Raw genomic sequence first — 16,324 nt, 5'->3', positions numbered from 1 at the left:
CGCTATTTCAAGCTGTCGCAACCTGAACTCGCGCAGCATCGAATACACCATGTTTCAAAGACGTTACGTGCCGCCCGCGGTTGTCGCCAAGAAGCAGCCTTCACCTCCCGCGCCCGTTGTCGCAAAGGCCTCCAGCCCTGCAACTGCTACGAATGAAGAGGCCGCTGCCTCAAGTCCCGAGCCAGTAGAAACCAGTCCGGTAGCAGAGGCGAAAAAGACCATCAAGAAGCCCAAAAAGAGAAAACGCGAAGCCGAGGCCGCCAAAGAGGAGGATGATGAGATTTCGAAGAAGCACAAGAATGTCTTCTCCAAATTCGAAAAGGCAGCGAAGCTAGCTGAAGCCAAAAGTCAAAATGCAGAGGAGGAACCTGCGAAGAATACGCAAGAAGAAGGAGAGCTTCATGATCTCGAGCCTATGCCGCAACCCGCACCGATTCCCGAGCCCGTCTACGAACCCACCTTCTCCACCCTTCCCACCTGGCTCGCACAGCCTACTACCGTCGAAGCGTCGAGAACAGTCCCGTTCGCTGAACTGGGCGTAGATCCCCAATATGTCAAGAAGCTCGAAAAACAAGGCTTCAAGGACGCTTTGGCTGTACAAACAGCATTGCTACCTCTGCTACACCCTGGTTTTGACCAACACTTGGGCGATATATGTGTGTCGGCAAAGACTGGCTCTGGAAAGACGCTGGCATATCTACTCCCTATTATCGAAGCGCTCAAAGACCGTACTGTACCTGTCCTATCCGCCATCGTCGTAGTACCAAGCCGGCAGCTCGTCAACCAAGCCCTACAAGTCGCTGAGGACCTGTGCGCTGGAACAAAGATCAAAGTAGGAACAGCGTTGGGCAATGTCGCGTTTGCGACGGAGCAGAAGCAGCTCGTCAAGATGCGACCGCAATACGATCCAAGGAGAGCACAGGAGCTGCAGGAGAAGGCTTCTCGACAATATCAGACAGGCTTCATGGAGCGCGGAGGATTGTACGACGACCTGAGAGCCATGCCTCTCGATCACGTTCCACAATATGATTCGGGCGTGGATATTCTCATCTGCACTCCCGGTCGATTAGTTGAGCACATCGAGCACACGACCGGCTTTCTGCTCAACAGCGTGCGCTGGCTTGTCATCGACGAGGCTGACCAGCTCTTGAATCAGAACTTCCAGGGCTGGGCAACCGTGCTCATGGACGCCCTTCACGGTGAGACTCCTGTGGACTTCATGAACGCCCAAGAGCGGATACGAAAGCGGGAGCGCGACGCCAACTCCATCTGGTCCATGGCATTACCTGCTCGAAGGCAACTCACCAAAGTTGTTCTTTCCGCGACAATGGAAAAGGATCTCACGAAGCTAGGCACGCTCAAGCTAAAGCGACCGAAATTGGTTGTCGTACAAGATGAGACAACTGAACTTCAACCACTGGAGACAGAAGAGAACGTGTTCGAGCTACCGTCCACACTGGAAGAGTTTGCAGTACATGTCGGCGATGGTTCAAACAAACCATTGCACCTGCTATACGTACTACTCAACTACGTCTACCCAGGCACGCTGGAACTGTCGAAGCCATCTTCAGACTCGACAGATTCTTCAGACTCGGATTCATCCTCAGACAGCGACTCTTCGTCTGATTCAGAAAGCCGCGCAATCATATCCCAACAAACCGGCCGCGTCCTCATCTTCACCAAAAGCACAGAAAGCGCATCCCGCCTATCCCATCTCCTCAGCGCCCTTATGCCCCTCTTCGCCACCCACATAAAAACCATGACCCGCGCCCTAACAGCAGACGCCTCCCGTAAACTCCTCAAATCCTTCAGCACCGGCGCCACCAAAATCCTCATCGCCTCCGACGCCGCGTCCCGCGGTTTGGATATCCCTGATATTACTCACGTGATCAACTACGATCTTCCTACCAGCATTACGAGTTATGTGCACCGCGTGGGCCGGACGGCGCGTGCGGGTAAGCCGGGTGAGGCGTGGACGATGTTCACGAAGACGGAGGCCGCGTGGTTTTTGAAGCAGGTGGCTAAGGGGGATGGGATTAAGAGGGGGGGTAAGAAGGTTAAGAGAATGGAGTGGAAGGAGAGTGCTGTTACGGCGGATGGGAAGAAGAAGGCGTATCGTGCGGCGCTCAAGAAGCTTGAGAGTGCTGTTACTGGGAATGCCGACGCAGAGTAGATTTGCGAGGAGAATGCGTCTTGACTTGGACGCAGACGCAGACTCAGACCCAGATCCAGTCTTGGACTTGGACTTAGACTGGGGTCTGGTCTTGATTTGCGGCGAAATGCATGTTGTTGACCGCAACAAGTTTGCTTCGAAGATAAGGCAGCCGCCAACTTTTATTTCCTTTTCCAGATGCCCAACCCACAGCTAGTATCGGAGAATTTCAGTGCCTGCGTGTACCAAGCTTCCTCAAGCAGCTTGGCTTTGCTTGATACCATCCTCTACGATCGACACATGGCGTGGAGTGACATGCGCCAGCGATGAGTTTGCATCGCAATTGGCAGGTGATAAGGAACTCTAAACCCCCGAGCATCGGCATAGCAGTGCATCTCCAACGTTGATAGGACATGAACAACATTCCGCAGTCCAGCCTGGGGGAGCGCCAACTCGCAAAGTGTGGTGCTAAGCATTCTCCTCGGCATGCGTGACCAAGCTTGATGGTGCTTGATACCATCCTGCTCCGTGGTGTAGTGTGCTTGGAATGTTGCGGATCACGTCCTGAATTGGCAGGTTGGAAGCGCAAGCGGCCTTGTGATGCGCAATTGGCCGAGCTCGAGATTCGCGATTTTGCGGGCAAAAGTGCCCCATGCTGATGATTGGTCGTGGCATGTGTCTTTGCGACATGAAAGGGTTAGTTAGGCCAAGCGGGAAGGTCCACTAGGGCCGGGCCTACACTCAACCTCTCCCATGTGCCGTCTGCAGACGCCCGCCCTTCAACCACACGACCCATCGCCACCTACCTAATGCAGTCCGCCGCCGCTCTTATCGCGTTGTTTGCTAAGTTACGCTGTTAATTAATCATGCGTTAACAGCTACCGATCGGCTGGACGACTCGGCGAGTTTCTGGAGGCTGGACATCGGGCGCAAGGGCAGATGTGACTGCGCTGTTCGCCGGCAGTTGGCCTGCTGATCGCGAGCTATCCATGGTACTACGGCACGTTTGCATGCGACTATCGATACCAAAGCATGTGTCAACAGGCGAACGACAGCCATGCAGCCACGGTGTAGAAAGCATGGACACACGTTGACGACATTGACGTTACTGACGGATGTCCGTGTTTGCATGACCAACACACCTCAGGCCATCTCCAGGCCGCGTTTCAAACGGCTGTGGCTGTCCCGCTCCCTGCAGCATAATAGCGCCAAGCGTGAAAGTGGCATGCTTGGTAGCGCGCTTCGAAGCTTGACTGGCAGGCACACGCACTACACGACACTGGGGAAGCACTAACCCGCCACTTAGCGAACAAGGGACGCTATACTATGGCAACTTTCATTCCAGCAGTCACCAATAGCCATGAAGATTCGGTACAGTACTATTAACTTGCCACATTCTTCGAAACATACCTCGGTCCCGCCGTTGCTTTCGCCTGCGGAACCTCACAGCCTGCAATTACACGATGTAGTACTACGGACACGCCGCCACGCATTCGGTCCTACACTCGCGCAAGATGGTCACTTCAGTCGCAATATCCGATCTACAAGGGCCGTCGCCTATCCCAAGCGCCCATCTACCAACACCCGGCTCCGCATGCACTTGCGTGACCGACGCCAAGTCTCAATGTAGCAGGTAAATGTATGAAACGCGGCGCCACCGCCTTGCGAGCATGATCGACCTGCCAAGATAGGACTCGTTACCATGAGTGGTTGCGGGATCTAATTTCAATGTTGATCGTTTACCCCACTATGATCCTACACTACGCCTACGATGCCAATAGAGGGCGGCGTAGACAGATCGAACAGGGTAACGAGCACATCATCGTCATGGACAAGACTTTATGCCGCGCCTTGTTGGCATTGCTTGGTATAAAGTCAAGGCATCTCCTCGCCTCTATTGCTTCTGTACCGGCTTCGTCTTCTCTTCAAGCCTCTCATACAGGCTTCAGCTACCACTGGCCTTTCACCCCTCGCTCTTCCGCCGTATCAGATAGTCCATCGTTATCATGCCTTCATTCGCCCACCTCACGGCGGCGCTCGCGTTTGCCAGCACTGTTGTTGCCACTCCCGTTCTGCGTATGTCAAACACTGTCTTGATGAGAAGCTCCCACCTAACACGTGATACAGACAAGGGAAACTCCTTCTCGGTCGAGCAAGTTCCTCGCTCTACCTACCTGAAGAACGGACCCGAGCAGAAGATCAAGGCCCTCCGCAAGCACGGCAAGGCTGTTCCCCAAAGCCTTGTTGAGGCTGCACAGAACAGGGCTAGCAACACTGTTGTTGCCGCTGCTGCTGCCAGTGGATCAGTGCCTGCCGCTCCCAATGACGCATATGACTCGGCATACCTGAGCCCGGTCACTATTGGCAGCACCACTGTCCACCTTGACTTCGACACCGGAAGCGCTGACTTGTAAGTCACGAGGGGGCGAAGTGCCTATCCTCATATAAGACCCACATCTAATGTAACCACAGGTGGGTCTTCTCGTCTCTCCAGGCCAGCTCCCAGACCGCCGGCCACGACTACTACAAGGTCGATGCCTCCAAGGTCAAGAGCGGCTACTCCTGGAAGATCTCCTACGGCGATGGCTCCGGTGCCTCCGGCAAGGTCTACGCCGACAAGGTCACCGTCGGCGGCGTGACAGCCACGAGCCAAGCGGTCGAGGCTGCCACCTCCGTCTCCGCGCAATTTTCACAAGACGTCGACACGGACGGTCTGCTCGGCCTGGCCATGTCCACCATCAACACAGTACAACCCCAGCAGCAAAAGACCTTCTTCGACACCGTCAAGTCGCAGCTCGCGTCGCCTCTCTTCGCCGTCCAACTCAAGTACCACGCCGCCGGCACCTACGACTTCGGCTACATCGACAAGAGCAAGTACACCGGCCCCATCACCTACGTCAACGCCGACGACAGCCAAGGTTTCTGGGGCTTCAGCGCCTCCGCCTACAGCGTCGGCACCACCACCACCACCAAGACCGTCTCCGGTATCCTCGACACCGGCACAACCCTCATCTACACCGACCCCGCCATCGTCAAGGCCTACTACGCCAAGGTCAGTGGAGCCAAGAACGATGCTACACAGGGTGGTTACATCTTCCCCTGCACTGCTACCCTCCCTGATTTCTCCATCACCGTCGGTGGCGTCAAGCAGACTGTTCCTGGTAAATACGTCAACTACGCCCCTCTCGATGATGGTACTGGTGCTTGCTTCGGTGGTATCCAGACTGATGACGGTATTGGCTTTAGCATCTTCGGTGACATCTTCCTTAAGAGCAAGTACATTGTTCACGAGATGGGTAGCTCTGGACCTAGACTGGGTTTCGCGCAGCAGGCTGGTATTTAGATCAGTTCTTTGTTGAGCAATGATCAAGATGGAGAGAAGGGGGTGGATGAGATACCACATCGTCGCTGGGATACGCGGCGCTGTTTGTGAGGGCTAGAAGCCTGGTGTTTTATTTTCTGCAGAGTAAATATTATTCATCGCTTTGTTACTTTGATGTTTGATACCGTTGAACGAGTGGTTTCATAAATGATACCATAAACTAACATATGTGTATTGAGTTCTTATGACTACCCATCTCGCTAGCCGACTACAACGCAAAGATGCCCTTGAAATACCCCTCAACGCCCTTACACCCCTCCCCATCAACCTCATCAATATACCCAACATACTGATCCGGTCTCGCAACAACAACACACCCCCTCTCCCTATCAACCCCATACCCCTTATACGCATCGCCAAAGCCCTCAAACGGATTCGCGTCATCCGCATACACGGAGTCGTAATCCCAGCCCGTCTTTGCATCAAACGGATGTAGGATATCCGGGATGTCGCGCAGCAACTCTACTTCTTTCCACTTGGACGAGTGTAACGTGAGTACCTCGATGTTCTTACCGAGATGCGGCGCTAATACCGATGACGACTCGAGGGCCTGGCAGAAGGTCTTTAGACGGGCGCTCTGCTGAGCGTTGGTCACGTCGCCAGCGAAGACGATGATGCGGAAGCGACCATCGCTTTTAAGCTTCTGCTGGAATTCCCAGGCGCGGCCGTCGGCTTGGTTGATGACTTGGTGGCTGGGGAAGCGCATGCCGAGTTTGATCTCTGAGGATAGCTCTTGCTTGCCGATGACGGGGGACGAGGAGGAGACATCTGTGCCGTCGCCTTGGTCGGCGGCGGAGCCCGGTTTGCCGACTAGCATGCTGGTGCCGTAGTCGACTGAGAGACCGGTTGCGAAAAGTTGGCCTGGAGGGAGGGTTAGCGAGGGAGTAGTCGGCGTGAATGATGTTACGCACCTTTCAGGAAAGCATTCTTGAACTCATCCATACTGACGCCTTCTTCGTCCATGACGTCCTTGGCTGGTCGACCGGAGAATAGCCGGGAGAACTTGTGGTCAAATGCGATCAGGTCTTGCGCGATACGTCTTCGCTCTGACTGATATGTCTTTAGGATAGAGGGATGCGCGATGCCCTTCACGACCAGACCTAGCTTCCAGCCTAGGTTGTACCCATCCTGCATCGAGACATTCATACCCTGACCTGCTTTCGGTGAGTGCGTATGTACAGCATCACCAGCCAGGAAGACACGGCTCTTGTGATCGAAGTTCTTGCCGACTCGCTGGCCGATCTGATATGCTGTCCACCAATCGCAGTATTCGTACGTCAGCTTATACGGCGCCATGATCTTTTGTGCTGCTGTGATGATGGTTTCAGGGGTGATCTTCGACCTGTCCGCTCGGCCACTGGCGTCGGGCTTGATCTCTGTGAGCTGAATGTAGAGGCGGGCGATCTTGTTCTCACGCGGAATAATCATCATTGATCCGGAAGACGCGCTATGAATGGCACAACGCTTGCGAACGTCCGGGAAGTCTGTGATGGGGATAATGTCCAAGACGCCCCAGATGTGGTCGGTGGGCTCGCCTTCGAGCTCAAATCCTAGTTGCTTTCGCGTCCAGCTGTGAGCGCCGTCGCAGCCTAAGACGTACTTCGCCTTGACAGTCTCAGTGCTGCCTTGCTTCTGCTGGCTGTTGGCGATAAGGTCTCCAGTGTCGTCTTCGGCCAGATTGCTCCTGAAAAGACCATCGTTGACTCCAGATCCTTTGCTTTGCGCTGGTTTGGCCTCGTCCTCCGTGAGATATCGGAGCTGGACTGTAACAGGGTAGTTGTCGGGCGAGTGGTCATCAACTCGATCCTCAGCGATGTGTAGTGACTCTGGTAACACCGCGCGTTCGACGCGTAGCGTATCCTTGGAGTGCTTTTTGATATGATCGAGGAAGAACCTCTCAATCCGTCCCTGGTGCAGAACGATCTCCTTGAATCGTGAGAGACCGGGTGGTGTATCTGGAACTCCGTCTGAGCGGCGTATCACACCATCTTCGCCGGGATTCTACGAATGTTAGGGATGGTGGTGGGTTTATCGAGTGTGATAACATACCCACATGCAAAACTGATGATTGGTTAGTAAGGTTTACTCAAGCCGAAATCGGTTGATGTGCATACCTCTATCAAGTGATTTGCTTCCTTCCAAGCTCTATCCGCGAAACCAAAGCTATCAAAGATCTCCAGGCTGCGGAGCTGTAAACCATCTGCCTGTCCCGAGTAGATCTTTGTGCCGCGCTTATCAACAACACGAGCATTGATGCCACATCTTGCCATCCAAGCCGAGAGCATCAGCCTAAGACTCGGTCAATTCTGAACAATGCCCATTGTTGTGGTGATCGTTACCCTGCTGGACCAGCACCGACAATAAGACTTTAGAACTCATTAGCTACATGTTCGCATTGTTTGATACCGACAGACTAACACATCGCACTTCGACTCTGGGGTCTCTGGAACCGTCATCTTGTAGTCTCTTTGCCGTTGTCGCTAGAGTTGGTTGTTCGCGTGTGATTACCCCGGTCAAAGGTTTGCTTGGGTACAAGATATGCTCTACACGTCGCGAATGTGGCTTTCATCTAATATAAGACGGCCTTACAAACGCTCCGTCCCGCGCACCCTAGCAATCTCACACTACGGCAATGCTGTTCGGCGTGTCGCACCGCCCACATCCCGGCGTTGTCGACGCGATCTGGTGCGTGGCTACCCCACATCACGCCAAGCCGATTTGGACCGTATGACGCATGGAACGGCGTCCTGAGTTCGTGATTCGCGCATTTCGGTGTGGGCCTGAAGGTAAGCGCAAAAACGTTTTGGGGTTTGTCAGACGTTTGTCAGGTGGATGAGGTTGAAGAGGAGTTGAAGATGGGGATGTGGATGCAGCCGTCCCGAGTGCGGCTGCGCTCCTTCCATCGTGCGTCCAAGGCGCAAGGACTGTGGGTCCTTGGTCATGCTTGGTAAACGAGAGCGTTGACAGTGGTTGGATTATGCACACGATTAGTTAGCTACCTTGAGTAAATCGCTGTGCCCAGGTGGCACGGTTGAGTTTGCTCTGATCAAACCTCGACTTTTAGAAGTATTCTGTCGCACCGGCGTAGTCGCCGACACGCTGCGCCCTGGAGCAAATTCTAGTATTGAAATGGGGTCATGACGTACATACATCATCAGCGACGGCGACGTAGGTGTACGTCACCGGCGCTATGGCCTTGAGCCAGTCAATTTGTAAGGGCTGTACCATTCTACACTTGTAAGTTCCATTCGTCTTTGAGAAACCTCGGATTCAAATCAACATGTCCACAAACTACGACTTCAAGACCGCCCTCGTGACCGGCGGAGGTGGCGGCATCGGAAAGGCCCTTGCGCAACAATTCATAAAAGACGGGAAGAAAGTCATCATTGCCGGCCGCACAGAGTCAAAACTCCAAGAAGCCGCGAAAGAAATCGGCGCAGCAGCTTACTACGTGCTTGACACTGGAGATGTCAAATCCATCCCAGCATTCATCAAGAAGCTGATTACCGAACATCCGGACCTCGACTGCCTCGTCAACAATGCGGGAGTACAGCGACCGCTCGATGTCAACGAAATGGATCCAGAAGAATTTGGAAGCAAGGCCGATCAAGAGATCGACATCAACCAACGTGGGCCCATGCACCTTACATTGCACCTGCTCTCACACTTCAAATCCAAGCCAATGGCACTCATCGTCAACGTATCCTCCGTCCTCGGCTTCGTTCCGTTCTCCCTCGTCAATCCCGTATACTGCGGTACCAAAGCATGGCTGCACTTCTGGTCAATGAATCTACGCGCTCAGTTAAAGGATACCAAAGTCAAGGTCATTGAGATTGCGCCGCCGACCGTAGCGACGGATTTGCATCGTGAAAGGAAAGATCCAGATGACAACAAGAAGGAGAAGAACCAAGCTGCGTTGAGTGTCGAGGAGTTTACGGAGGAAACGATAGGGAAGTGGAAGATGGGAGATGAGATGATTGCTGCGGGACCTGCGAATAAGATTGTGGATACTTGGCAGGAGCATATGGGACCTATTTTCCAGAGCATGGCCAAATAGTCATGGCGTCCCGACGAATTGATTTTTAGTCAATGAGATATGTGGTTTGTTCTGAAGTGACCTAGTGATATGACCTCGGGATGATGCGCGCACGTATCTCTTACCGCAGGCGCGCTCGATGCCCAGGTGTCAGCTGCAAGCGGCTAGCGTGATGCCTGAACGCCAACCTCAGACGCGATGCCAGCCATCTGAGTTTCAAAGGCGCGTCGAAAAAGTAACACAACAAGTTCTCTGACTCCAGAGCCCGATTCCAATCCTGGGTGATGATCCTGATGATCGTAGTTGCCAGCAGACGGGACTCAATCTCAAACTCCCTGGTTACTCGCGCTCTTTCCTGACCCGCGACTCGCTCTCAAATACCTCTTCCGCCGCCACCTCATACCAGCCCACCGACCCAAGCTCACACACGTCAAACATCCCGTCCCGGTAAACGCCGCAAAAATGGTGAAATACCACCCGCGACCTACAGCGCGCACCAGAGGATCAATGATAGCAGCAGACGCAGCACTAAACGCGCCACGAGCAAGCTGACCCGACGCGTACGCCGTGCTCGGTACTTCAGGAAACACATCCACGAGCAGCGCATTCGCAGTGTGACTGAGCAGTGTAGCCAGTGCGGAAACGAAGAATTCCAGTACAAGGGGAACAGCGGCGTGAGTGTGTTGTTGCACCGTCCATCCATAGCCTGTTACCAGTGCTGTCTCGATTAGAATCAGCGGAATCATGTTCCTGAACCGAGCGCGTTCGATTGGAAAATCCAAGATGTTTGCTGGGTCGACTATCTCGGCTTGACGCGCGTGGTGCGCGTAGTTTATGTCCATGAGTTTGCCGGCTATCGTCCCGCCGATTGTCATGCCAGCCAGCGCAGGTAGGAAGCTTAGTCCGATTTGTAGCTCGTTGTAGTTGTATAGGTCTTTGAAGATGACGGAATGGGCCACTTGGAAGGTATAGTAGATTCCGTAGGACGAAGCGACCATCCAGAGAATCACGGCAGCGTCCGGATGACGGATCATGCGTATCGAGTCGAAGATTCTCGAGAGTGTCTGGGAAGGCCTGGGCATCGCATTTCGCTCCGTAACAGTGGACACCGCCTGATCGCTACTCTTCCGTCCGAGAAGCGATATCCAAGTCCGCCAAACCCCCGTCGCAGGCCTCCCTCCATTCCCCACAATCCCCCTCGACGTCTCCGGCAGCACAAACCCCACGAGAAGAAGACACAAAACCGCAATCCCCAACAGCGCCATGAAGACGCCCATATGCCCCGTCGACTTCATCGCCAACGCCCCACCAATAACCGGTCCAAACGCCGAAATCCCATTACAAGTCGACAACATTGGCCCCAGCATCCCCCCTCTTTCCGACACCACCGCAACATCAGCCACAATCCCATACGCTATCGGCACCGTCGCCGAACCACCTATACTCTGAAACGCTCGCAGCGTAATCAACACCGGATAATTGTTCTTGTTCAACGCGAGACCCAGACTCGCTAGCGTGTACATAGTAACGAGACCGAGTAGTACGGGTCGGCGGCCATAGGAATCTGCCAGTGAACCGAATATACCCGGGGAGATGGCTTGGCAGATTGCGTAAACGGTTACGGTTAAGTTTATGGCTTGGATGGAGACGGAGAAGTGGGTGCTTAGGGTGGGGATGAGCGGGAAGTAGATTGTTGTTGTTAGGGTGGAGATTAGTTGGATTATACCGAGGATGTAGGTTAGGTTGGTGCGGGTGGATTGTGGGAAGGCGGAGTAGGGCTCTGCTGCGTTGTTTGGAGTTGGCTGGTTGGTCTTGGGTGCTGTGGTCTTTTTGGAGGGGTTGGTTGGTGGTGCGGTGTCTTGCAGTGGTGTTATCTCTGGGGATGGCGGCATGGTGAGCGGTGAGTATAGAGGAGTCCTCTACATCTCGAACTGTGGGCACGCGACATGTTACTATATGAAGAGATAGACAGCATGCAGTCCGGGGATAAAGCCTCGCTTACTCTACATGGAGCCGTGCTACCCGAGACGCCTAGTTGAACCATCATACATGATTGGAAGAGGAGAACCATCCGGAGGAGAGTCGTCCGACTTGGCCTGCGCCCTACGTCGTCATCTCCCCAAGCTCGTTGGAATCCATGTGCCCAGATTAGAAGCATTCATCCCGGCCGCGGATTCCTTCCAACTGCCCACGTCTCGGAACAGCAGGCTGATCAAGATAACCCGCAAGATAACTCACGATATTAACACCGGACCGTGGACATACTGTCACCGTATCCATGTTCAATTGTAAGAGATCAGATGGTAGTGCGGTGACGCGACGCAGACGAGCGACTCACAACTTCCGAATTCCATACGTACCCATCCAATCAGATCCTCTCGAAAAAAGAGAAGTATCGTCAACACAAGAGCTTGTAAGAGATCAGTCGATATTCAACCCCTCCTTCAAAACCCTTACCCTCCTCTCCAACTCCTCCGTATCCCAAGCCCTACCATCAACCCACTCCTTAACCTCCGCTACCATCTCCCACCATTCTCCCTGTTCACTCGTATGGCCCTTTTCCTTCGCTTCGTTCAACACGCGCCGCGCTTCACGCACAACGTGCCAAAAACGGTGTACCGTGTCTGCATCAGGGAACATCAGACTGCTTCCTTCTTTTTCACCTGGTATAGTTTGGGTGTAGTGGACGGGGAGGAGACGATGCGCCAGCGTTAGATAGTAGGGCTGGTAGAAGAGAGACGAGGTACTATTATACCATTCAGCGGGTTGATAGATTGCCTTTTCGAGATGGTATGGGCGGGATAGGATAGTTTGGAGGACTGTCGCTGCCACATTAAATTCCTCGTTTTCATCTCCGTTGTCTGGCAAGTTGTATATCATCTCCATGGCTTCAGTCAAGATACGCAGTGAGCCGCCGCTAACCCGAATGAAGAAGACCGCGGCACTTAGTTCTTCACTTTCGGATTTCGTAGCAATGATAGAGAGGGTCTTGAATGTTTCGACATCCGTGATGGGTGGGAGGAAGTGGTGGAGTGGTATGTGTTGATTTGCGAGGATGACGGTAGGGTCGTGGTAGAGTATCCATTCTTTTTGATCTTCGATTGGTTTTTGAAGTTCGGTGATGATGAGAGACTGGAGGTAGAGGAACTTGTTCAGAGCGCCTCGCACAATAGGTGTTTGGAGAATGTGACTTGTGTATCTGAGGTTTTGGGTGTGGAGTTCGTCGAGGGCGAGATTGTCTCTATCATGTTGCCTGAAGTTGTATAATATGGTCGCTTTTGAGATGCGCAGGTCTGCTTGCAATCTTGTAGGAGTCCAGGGTATGGATTCGGGTATAGCGTTGGCGAGATTTGGGGTAGCAGGTGTACCCGATGGGACAAGGTTGAAGATTGAGCAACCAAACAATATATGCAGGCAGATGAAAAGCAGTATGCTTCCGATCAGTAGCCGAATCTTGTTGCAGTAGAGGCGCAGTAATACAGGAGGCGATGGCATGTTTGTAGTCTCGATGCCTAATAATTTAACATCGGGAGAGAATGCGAAGCCCATAGTGTGGAGAGATAACCCGATAAAAGTCGTCACAATCAGCAGAAATTGACATTTCACTATTAGTGAAGGTGAGTACATCAACACGAGCTCATCCCGTCACCGTAAATGCATTTAGACTAGTGCGCCGTGTAGTGAAAGAAGGAAATTTATTCATTCAATTTCGTAACCAATTTTCGCGGTCCAGTCTCGCTGATACCGGTCCTGCAAACGCAGCACTTGAACTACCTAGGTAGGTAAGAGAGCAACTAACAAAAGCCTCTCAGGGTATACATATTCCGCGCATCGTCGCTCTGCTGCAGATAGCGCGAGCCATCACTCTAGAGTATCTTACTCTGCCTTCTTTTCCTCAGCAGCCTTGGCCTCTTCCGCCTTCTTAGCCTCCTCCTCGGCCTTCTTGTCAGCCTCAGCCTGTGCCTTAGCCTCCTCATCAGCCTTCTTCTGCTCCTCAGCATCCTTCTTAGCAGCCTCTTCCTCTGCCTTCTTCGCATCTTCAGCCTCCTTCTTCGCGGCCTCCTCCTCAGCCTTCTTCTCCTGCTCAGCCTCCTGCTTAGCAGCCTCATCAGCCTTCTTCTGCTCCTCTTCCTGCTTCTTAGCCTCCTCAGCGTCAGCCTTGGCAGCTTCCTCCTCAGCCTTCTTCTGCTCTTCCTCTTGCTTCTTAGCCTCCTCTTCCGCCTTCTTGGCTTCCTCCTCAGCGGCCTTGTCGTCGGCGTTGTCCTCGCCATCCTTGTTGTCGTCCTGGCCGTCTTGACCCTCAAGAAGCGCCTTCAACTCCTCAGCAGCAATCTGCTCGTTGAGCTTGTTGTCCGCTTCGTCGTTCTGCGCATCTTGGAGGTCCTGGAGAGCACCCTGCCAGATAGCACCGAGAGTCGCAGCTGGGTCCTCGGCAACAGCAGACCAAGTGGGCTTCGCACCGAAGAGCTGGATACCAGCCGTCTTGGTGGGCATTGCGCCGTCCAACGCGCCAGTCGCGCCTGCGACACCGCCGAAGCCACCGAGCTTGCCGAAGGCGTCGCCGCCGAGAATGTCCTGGGCGATCAGCGTGCGGCTGTCGAAGACCATGACAGTCTGTGTCTCGCGGGCGCCGCGGTTAGCAACGACAGCGGACTGAGCGAAGATGTTCTGCTGAACTTGGTTGCCGCGGCCGTCGTCGATGGCGATTTGGATCTCCTGCACAACAAGGGTAACAGTGGCGACATCGCGGAACTGGTTCTGGAAGTTGCTCTTGCGGAAGAGGTTGTTGAGGTCGTTGTTGAAGCCGTTGTTGACCTGGTCGACGATGAGGACTTGCTCCACTTGCTGGACGACGGCTTGTTGACGTCCGTTGTCGATGATCTGGAGGTTCTCCTGCTGGATCTGGATTACTTGTTGTTGCTGGTTGAAGTTGTTGAAGCCGTCGATGAAGTTGAAGGCGCCGTCGTTGCCGTTGAAGCCGTTGACGACGGAGTTGAAGCCGATTTGGCGCTTGGCAGGGGTGTTGATGGGCTTTGCGGCTGTGAGGGTGGGTTAGTATGCTGTGATATATGGTTGAGTGTTTGATTTGGAGAACTTACCAGCGAGACCAGCCGCAAGCGCGATAGTAGCAATAGCCTTGATAGACATGTTGATGATGGAGTAGTCCTGAAAGGGTAAAGACGGTAGTATCGTGATTAAGAGAAGGTAAAAGATTAAACGTCACAGACGTGTGTGTATAAAAGGTTCAAAGAAAGTGGTAATAAGCAGACTGTCAAAGTCGCTAAAAGAATCGAAAGCGGGAATTAAGGAAGGAAGGACTGAAGAAGGCCGGAAGAACAGTGAGTGTGGGATGAGAAAGTAAACTCATGCGTCCTTCCTTCAGCTTTTATCCAACCACTGCCATCATCACAAACGACCATGTTAATGCCCAGGGAACACATCGATATGTCGGTACTTGCCTTTGCCGCCCCTGTATTGCCGTAGAGATGTGACACACGTACCATCGTAGCCTTGGGTGCCTCAGTAACTCGCCACTGGCACACTTTGCTACCGGCGCACTCCACTCCCGTATCTTGCCAAGACAGATGATGTGCACTAAAACGGTTGCCAAGATTTGCTTGACTGTTTTGTCCTGATTGCCTTGCGACCTGAGGCCTTGTTGTATGAGCCTTAGGTTAGCGGAGCCGTGGTATCCGATCGGGAGCCAAGGCTGGGGTTGCAGCTTCATGCCTTAGCGACCTCCTCAGGCAGTACTTTCGGTGATTTTCGGTTACGCTGGGCATGCTGATCTGCGTGTGGAGATGGAAAGGATGCTTGGTGGTTGTGCGCGTACACACGAACCGTTGTCGTAAGACCACTATGCGATACCCGAGTTACCGTCACACTTGCTCTGCTTGTCGATAAGAACTTCTTTCTCTGTGTTGATGCGCATGCCTTGCTGTTCATGCCGATAGTAAACACGTTCTTTCGTGCTGATACCCACGAGTCGATGCCACTGCACCACCACAACCCCCATATGCGCTCCTAACCTCCCAATCACAACACCCTATATCACCACTCACCACCTCTTACTACCCTGACTCTGTACGACGGAAAGTAGCGATGTGACAGCGACTCAAAATATTGATTATGTCGAGGTGGTGGTTGATGGCCGCACGCGAGACGCACCTGAAACCCCACAGGTCGTGGAACCGAATCTGACGAACCACCCAAGTCGCAGATCCGGACAAGGGGTATATATGGCCAATGCATTAAGGCCAGGCCAGGTGTTCGTCTTTTCTCGGATGCCTTGTCTTCCTGAGGCTACGTGCTTGATCGACGGTTTGGGCCAGGTAGATCGCCTTTGCTCAGGCTTGCTCGGAGAAGAATCTTGACTGCTCCTGTCTATATTTAGTCGAGTTTCCAATTTCTTCATCGTAGAGTATTGCGTACTTGCAACTTCTCCTCATTCGCCAGAGTGTCTTGTTGTTTGCCCTGTTAGCAGTGCAGAAGTCGTAAGAGGATTACCGCATCGCAGTACGGATGGGTGAATTGATTACTGATCTCATCAAAGGGAATGCTGAAGATTTCCTCATACAAGGGCAGAACTAAAAAGGTCTGCAGCCTACGCTACCGTCGGGCTACCCACTTTGCATGTTTCCATCTCGATGCAGGATGCAGACCTGTTTGCTTTTTTCCTTGCGTGAGGTAAGCAGGGAGAGAATGCAGAAGACGAAGAAAGCGTGATGATATCGAAAGGTTACTCAACGTCAAT

At 53.2% G+C, this 16,324-nt stretch overlaps 7 protein-coding genes across 7 annotated transcripts; 3 read left to right on the top strand and 4 right to left on the bottom strand.

Moving 5' to 3' along the window:
* Positions 1-49: 49 nt before the first annotated feature.
* J4E93_009179 (uncharacterized protein) lies at positions 50-2,173 on the top strand (the record flags this gene model as incomplete). The annotated part of the gene is made up of 1 exon (XM_049347073.1): positions 50-2,173. One exon carries the CDS (start codon positions 50-52, stop codon positions 2,171-2,173), a length of 2,124 nt encoding a protein of 707 aa, XP_049195637.1.
* Positions 2,174-4,158: 1,985 nt separating this feature from the next.
* Positions 4,159-5,495, top strand: J4E93_009178 (uncharacterized protein; the record flags this gene model as incomplete). Its single annotated transcript, XM_049347072.1, has 3 exons — positions 4,159-4,228; positions 4,280-4,562; positions 4,625-5,495. 3 exons carry the CDS (start codon positions 4,159-4,161, stop codon positions 5,493-5,495), a joined length of 1,224 nt encoding a protein of 407 aa, XP_049195636.1.
* A 247-nt stretch (positions 5,496-5,742) lies between these two features.
* On the bottom strand, positions 5,743-7,589 carry J4E93_009177 (uncharacterized protein; the record flags this gene model as incomplete). The annotated part of the gene is made up of 3 exons (XM_049347071.1): positions 5,743-6,395; positions 6,446-7,535; positions 7,584-7,589. 3 exons carry the CDS (start codon positions 7,587-7,589, stop codon positions 5,743-5,745), a joined length of 1,749 nt encoding a protein of 582 aa, XP_049195635.1.
* Positions 7,590-8,814: 1,225 nt separating this feature from the next.
* On the top strand, positions 8,815-9,591 carry J4E93_009176 (uncharacterized protein; the record flags this gene model as incomplete). Its single annotated transcript, XM_049347070.1, has 1 exon — positions 8,815-9,591. One exon carries the CDS (start codon positions 8,815-8,817, stop codon positions 9,589-9,591), a length of 777 nt encoding a protein of 258 aa, XP_049195634.1.
* A 305-nt stretch (positions 9,592-9,896) lies between these two features.
* J4E93_009175 (uncharacterized protein) lies at positions 9,897-11,462 on the bottom strand (the record flags this gene model as incomplete). Its single annotated transcript, XM_049347069.1, has 1 exon — positions 9,897-11,462. The coding sequence occupies one exon, from the start codon at positions 11,460-11,462 to the stop codon at positions 9,897-9,899; it is 1,566 nt and encodes a 521-aa protein (XP_049195633.1).
* Positions 11,463-11,991: 529 nt separating this feature from the next.
* Positions 11,992-13,119, bottom strand: J4E93_009174 (uncharacterized protein; the record flags this gene model as incomplete). The annotated part of the gene is made up of 1 exon (XM_049347068.1): positions 11,992-13,119. The coding sequence occupies one exon, from the start codon at positions 13,117-13,119 to the stop codon at positions 11,992-11,994; it is 1,128 nt and encodes a 375-aa protein (XP_049195632.1).
* A 327-nt stretch (positions 13,120-13,446) lies between these two features.
* J4E93_009173 (uncharacterized protein) lies at positions 13,447-15,074 on the bottom strand (the record flags this gene model as incomplete). The annotated part of the gene is made up of 3 exons (XM_049347067.1): positions 13,447-14,609; positions 14,670-14,736; positions 15,072-15,074. 3 exons carry the CDS (start codon positions 15,072-15,074, stop codon positions 13,447-13,449), a joined length of 1,233 nt encoding a protein of 410 aa, XP_049195631.1.
* Positions 15,075-16,324: the final 1,250 nt, after the last annotated feature.

This window comes from Alternaria ventricosa (genome assembly GCF_023758065.1).
Source record: "Alternaria ventricosa strain BMP 2768 chromosome Unknown scaffold_20, whole genome shotgun sequence".
NCBI classification, from domain to species: domain Eukaryota; kingdom Fungi; phylum Ascomycota; class Dothideomycetes; order Pleosporales; family Pleosporaceae; genus Alternaria; species Alternaria ventricosa.
The sequence above is the reverse complement of the archived record's forward strand: the minus strand, read 5'-3'. Positions and strand labels throughout refer to the sequence as shown.